The following is a 4,896-nucleotide window of genomic DNA, read 5'->3' as shown; positions in this document are numbered from 1 at the left end:
TATTATGTCTGGATGAAATTGATTCCAAAAAAGCGATAAAAGGTTAAAATGACCAGAATAGTGAGGCTGAAGTTTGTCATTAAAAAAACAAACTATATTTCTATCTTTATTATTATTTGATATAGCGCCAGTATCCACAAATAGTGCTCAGAGGTGCTTTACAATAGTTTTTTTGGTATCACACAAGTTCATTCATTCGACTACGAAATCACCACAACAGTCACACACACACATCTTGTTCGAAGTTCACATGGAATCACGAAAAGCAGAATGAAAAAGATATAAGATATAAGTATCACAAGTACTGATATTCTCAAAAAAAATTAATGCTGTTTTTACTTTAAAATGTTATTTTTTTAAAATGAATGCTTTGACCCAGGGTATAATAGACTTATTAACGTATAATTGACTTCTAATGAATCAACTTTTCTTAATTTTACATTATAAATCAGTCATTCTTTTTGTTCACCATAGGTACAGTGTTCGTCACCTTGACCAGAATTCTGTATCAAGTCAGCCTTTGTTTGGACATCCAATGCTCCTTGCTATCCCCAAGAGAGGTTGTACATATGACATGCTTTACCACTTGCTACTGAAAAGAATGACGTGAGTTGTTTATATATTATTTTATTTATTTATTTTTTTTTTTTTTTGTGATTTAAAATTTTCAAATGCTTTGTTTCTTTGTTTTCTTTCTATTTTTTTTTGGGGGGGGGGGGGGGGTTTGTTAAGTAAATTGTACATGAATTGTTTTGTCTTGCTCAAGCTCCATCTTGATCACTGTGATGTCTTGACATGTTTGTTATGGCAAACATTTTAAGATAATTGTGACAAGGAGAAATGAAAATAATTTAATAATCATTTAAAAGGGAATTCGTTGATACATTTTGATTCATTTATTTTGTGCCACGTTGATTAGATGATGAAACAGGAGCATTAAATATAAAGGCTTCACAACAACAACTCTGTAGCAGGTAAGTTGACTTCTCATTTGATGTCAAATTATTCAAATTTGTTTTTTGTTTGTTGTTATAACTGAAAGCAAAGCAAGATGAGGAATCTTTATTTTTTTTACAGGCGTTATGTTAATGTTCCATCAAATTTGGATGATTGGCAGGAGGAAGTATTGGATGAGGATATCAAAGATGCTGCACAGTACAGTGACACCAACTCCGATGAGCAAGATGAAAATAAAAATGTGGAAAATGAAAACTGTATGGTTCATTATTTTTTATGATTGTCACTAATTTAGCAAGAATAACACAATTTATCATTATGAATTTAAAATAATCTTTTAAAAAAAATAAGTTTCTTGGAGTTAAGGTGACATATTGTTCTTTTCAGATAATTCTAATGACGTGATTAATATTAGTACTAGTATTTGTTTTGTTATTCGATATGCAATGCCTACACTAAAACATGATGCCATTTTTATACATCATGATAAGTTTTACTAACCCTAGCAGGGGGCTGATGATGGATCGAAAAGTTTGGGGGCTCAGTCTCAGTCCCATTTAATGCCTATTGCAGACAACTTCAACTTTGAAATTATTATGATGATGATAATTGTTATTATTTGGTCTAGTGGTATGACCCCTCACTTTTGAATTATATGGTACAGGGTTTGAGATCTGCTCTGAGCAAATTTTTTTTAGTCCTTGGTAAATGCTCCTTACTCACATTCTCTCACCATATTCAAGTGTAAAATGAGTACCTGTCTGTTAACATCCTTGTCTCTATTGGAAAAAATTGCAATATCGCCTTGCAGGCATCATGTCTCGTCCTACATATTATGTGTTGCTTTTAGCATGTTTGTTGTTGTTATTATTATTATTATTATTATTATTATTATTATTATTATTATTATTATTATTATTATTATTATTATTATTATTATTATTATTATTAATATTGTTTATTATTATTATGAAACATAACATAGAGACTTTTTAATCTTAAACCTCATGATTACTGAAAGAATACCATTTGTGTCATGTATCTAGATATTTGTATAGCACTTTCAATAAATATAACTTTCCTGTTTTTCCTTCACAATAGAAAGTCTTTAATTCCTTCTCACTAAAATTTCTCCAGCCGATCACCATATGGAACTTACATCTGATTCATCTGGTAATGCAAACACTTCAAACAACAAAATGGAAGGTGCTGCCAGTCCTGGTTCTTCTGCTAGGAAGAAAAGAATATTTTCCCTCAGAGCAGCCAATAACTTTGGGCGGGATGAGACAGGCACCATACTGGCTGATGATGGGCAGCCCCTTAAAATCACCAGTAAGATTTGCATTCATCCATACATTTTTGACTTCTTTCTTTACTGAGAATTTTTATTGCTGTTGCTTTGTTAACAAATAAAATTAATAAAATCATCTTTATTCTTTAATATTTGGACTCCATAGGCCTCGTTTGAAATGTGGATTGAAGATGAGAATTGTTTAGTTTCATTTACCTGTATCACAATCATCAATAGTGTTGACATCAGATTCTCTTAAAATAGTAACCCAAGACTGGTTGCATTCTCATTGTTGACTATAGGAGCAACATCACCACTATCACATTACACTTCTATAATGAGCACAAGAGGAGGTTAAAAAAAAGCCATTATAAATGGATTGTTTGAAGACAATTTTTGATGAAGATCACATCATGTCATGAGAAGTTCATGCTGTTATGAAAAATAAATACCTTCAATGTCACTTTACTTTACAGCTTCATTCTTTATGATTGAGTAAAGTTATTTTCATGAATAGTGGGTGTCTTGGAAAAGGATTCACACCATTTGTAACTGTCAAATCTCATTGTTTATGATTGCTCTAATGCTGTTTTTTTTTTTTTTTAATGTATTTTTCTCCAATGGAGTGTGAAATTTAGAAAATTTTTCAATGGCTTCAACCCAATACTATTCTCGTAATCGATAGCTTTTTAAGATAACATTTCTGTAGCTTGCATTTTGATGGTAAACAAGTCTTTAAAAGTTCATTTCATATAATTTCATATAGGTAAGATATTTCTTTGTGTCACTGAAAGTTAGCCTTCCTGCACCAGAATCAGAATATGGTTAATTTGCACACGTACAAAAAAAAAAAAACAACCTCTTAACCCCCCCCCCCCCCCCCCCCCCATCTAAAAAAAAAAAAAAAAAAATCAAACCCACACACACAGACAAAAACAAAACAAAATTGTAGGCAGTCATGATTGACAGGCATTATTGTTTTGTAAATAGGGAGATGTTGAATGTACAGCATGTAAAGCAAGACCAGAGAAATTGATGTTTGGACTTGAGTCAACACCAGGTTTTTTCAGGCTACTTTAGACAATTGAAAGACTTTTCTACAATTTTAAATAATTTTTGTCAAGAAAGAAAAAAGTCCTCTTTCAAAATATTGCAATTAAAAGTCTTTCAATTTGTCTTAAACTGTTTGATTGCACACGATCTGATTGAAGGGAAAAATCTATTTAGCTACATACAAGATATTTGCCATACAACTATAATGAAGGTGCTTTCCTTTAGATTTGCTTTACACTTTATTTACACTTTATCCAGTGAATCACCTTACACTCATTAGGGATACTGTCTCTCCATTGTCCTAGGCGAGACTTTTATAAACATGCTAGTTTTTACCATTTGTTCCACTGTCACTTGGTGTCCTTAATGGCTTCAAACTCGAGGGATGAATGGAGAAACAATGGTATAGTTCTTGCAAGCTAGTTGCAGGAATAATTTGCCTGATATTTAGGTCCAATTGAGTTTCAGCTTCTTATTTATTATCCCATTTGGTAAGTGTGAGTCTCAAATGATGCGCCAATAGGATGTAAAACATTGAATCATTTTCGAAAAAGAAATTGTTAAATTTTACTGTCCTGTCTTAGCATGTCACTAGGGGTACTGTTGGCTTTGGTTCATATATGTTTGGAACCATACAGGCCATTGCTAGGTGGAGTAATGCCACATTATTCTTATCATCCATCAATTTATAGATTAATAAATCAGAATTATGTTTCTTTTACTCTAATAATTCCTACTACAATGAAAAGTCAGATAATGGTAGGTTTTAATTTTATTTAAATTGTTTTCAAAGCAGGTTTTCATTTTCTCCTTTGTCTTCTTTATATTATATTCTCGATATTTTCATTTTAAAACATTTCAGACCGCACCTGTATTGCTGTTGATTGGAGCAAGGCCTCTAAAGATGCATTCTTTAATGATAAGGCTGCAGAGGTATTTTTAAAATGATTTTGGGAGTATGAGATCAATTTTGTTTTGTTTTTTGTTTTGAAATGTTGTTGGATTTCTATTCCTTTGTATTTAAGTACATACAATTATTGACTTAACAAATAGTTAAGTCAAAATGTGAAATCTTCAGTAATTTTACTCGATCTTTTAATGAATTGTAATATAACTGCTTACCTGTTGACTTTTTGCTTTTGTGGCAGAAATTGCCCACTGACCACCAGGGGGCCGGTATTATAATTGGTTCACAGCCTTGTTGTCTCTCCTATTTCCTTATATCGTTTCGTTGTCTGGCTCTGTGTTAGTACAGAGACATCGCTCTCGAGAAAATTGAAAAAAAACACAAACTTGTTTACTGTAGTTATGATCGGAAAAAACATGGATATAATGACTTTTTATATCATAATGTTTAGCTGTCCTCAATATTTGGATAGCTGGGTGAGTGATTGTGCTTGAGTTTTAACTTAAAATAACAGAAATGCCCCATCTGGAACTTTCACAGTGTCAGACTTCGATCATTTGTCCTTTCCATGTGACTTTGTGTCCTGTTCTGGAATGGAACCATTTGGTTTCACCAAGGCTCTGCCTAGAGTCTTTTGATGTCAGAAACGAATGGATTTATATTTTGTGAAAATTAAGATTTTGTAAAA

General features: G+C 32.1%; 1 protein-coding gene across 1 annotated transcript; it reads left to right on the top strand.

Moving 5' to 3' along the window:
* Positions 1-391: 391 nt before the first annotated feature.
* Positions 392-4,258, top strand: LOC144961774 (ubiquitin carboxyl-terminal hydrolase 4-like). Its single transcript, XM_078894859.1, has 4 exons — positions 392-606; positions 1,078-1,214; positions 2,095-2,289; positions 4,164-4,258. Exons 1-4 carry the CDS (start codon positions 416-418, stop codon positions 4,247-4,249), a joined length of 609 nt encoding a protein of 202 aa, XP_078750985.1. The 5' UTR covers positions 392-415; the 3' UTR covers positions 4,250-4,258.
* The last annotated feature ends 638 nt before the right edge of the window (positions 4,259-4,896 follow it).

This window comes from Berghia stephanieae, unplaced genomic scaffold (genome assembly GCF_034508935.2).
Source record: "Berghia stephanieae isolate SIO BIC M18660-M18661 unplaced genomic scaffold, UCSD_Bste_1.3 scaffold4059, whole genome shotgun sequence".
In the NCBI taxonomy this organism is placed as follows: Eukaryota; Metazoa; Mollusca; class Gastropoda; order Nudibranchia; family Aeolidiidae; genus Berghia; species Berghia stephanieae.
Note: the sequence above shows the minus strand (reverse complement) of the source record. Positions and strands in the feature narration are given on the sequence as shown.

Coding starts and splice junctions, on each gene's coding strand:
- LOC144961774 (XM_078894859.1), top strand. CDS start 416: ATGAATCAACTTTTCTTAATTTTACATTATAAATCAGTCATTCTTTTT. Junction 1,215..2,094: donor AAATGTGGAAAATGAAAACT/GTATGGTTCATT, acceptor AAATTTCTCCAG/CCGATCACCATATGGAACTT. Junction 2,290..4,163: donor GCAGCCCCTTAAAATCACCA/GTAAGATTTGCA, acceptor AAAACATTTCAG/ACCGCACCTGTATTGCTGTT.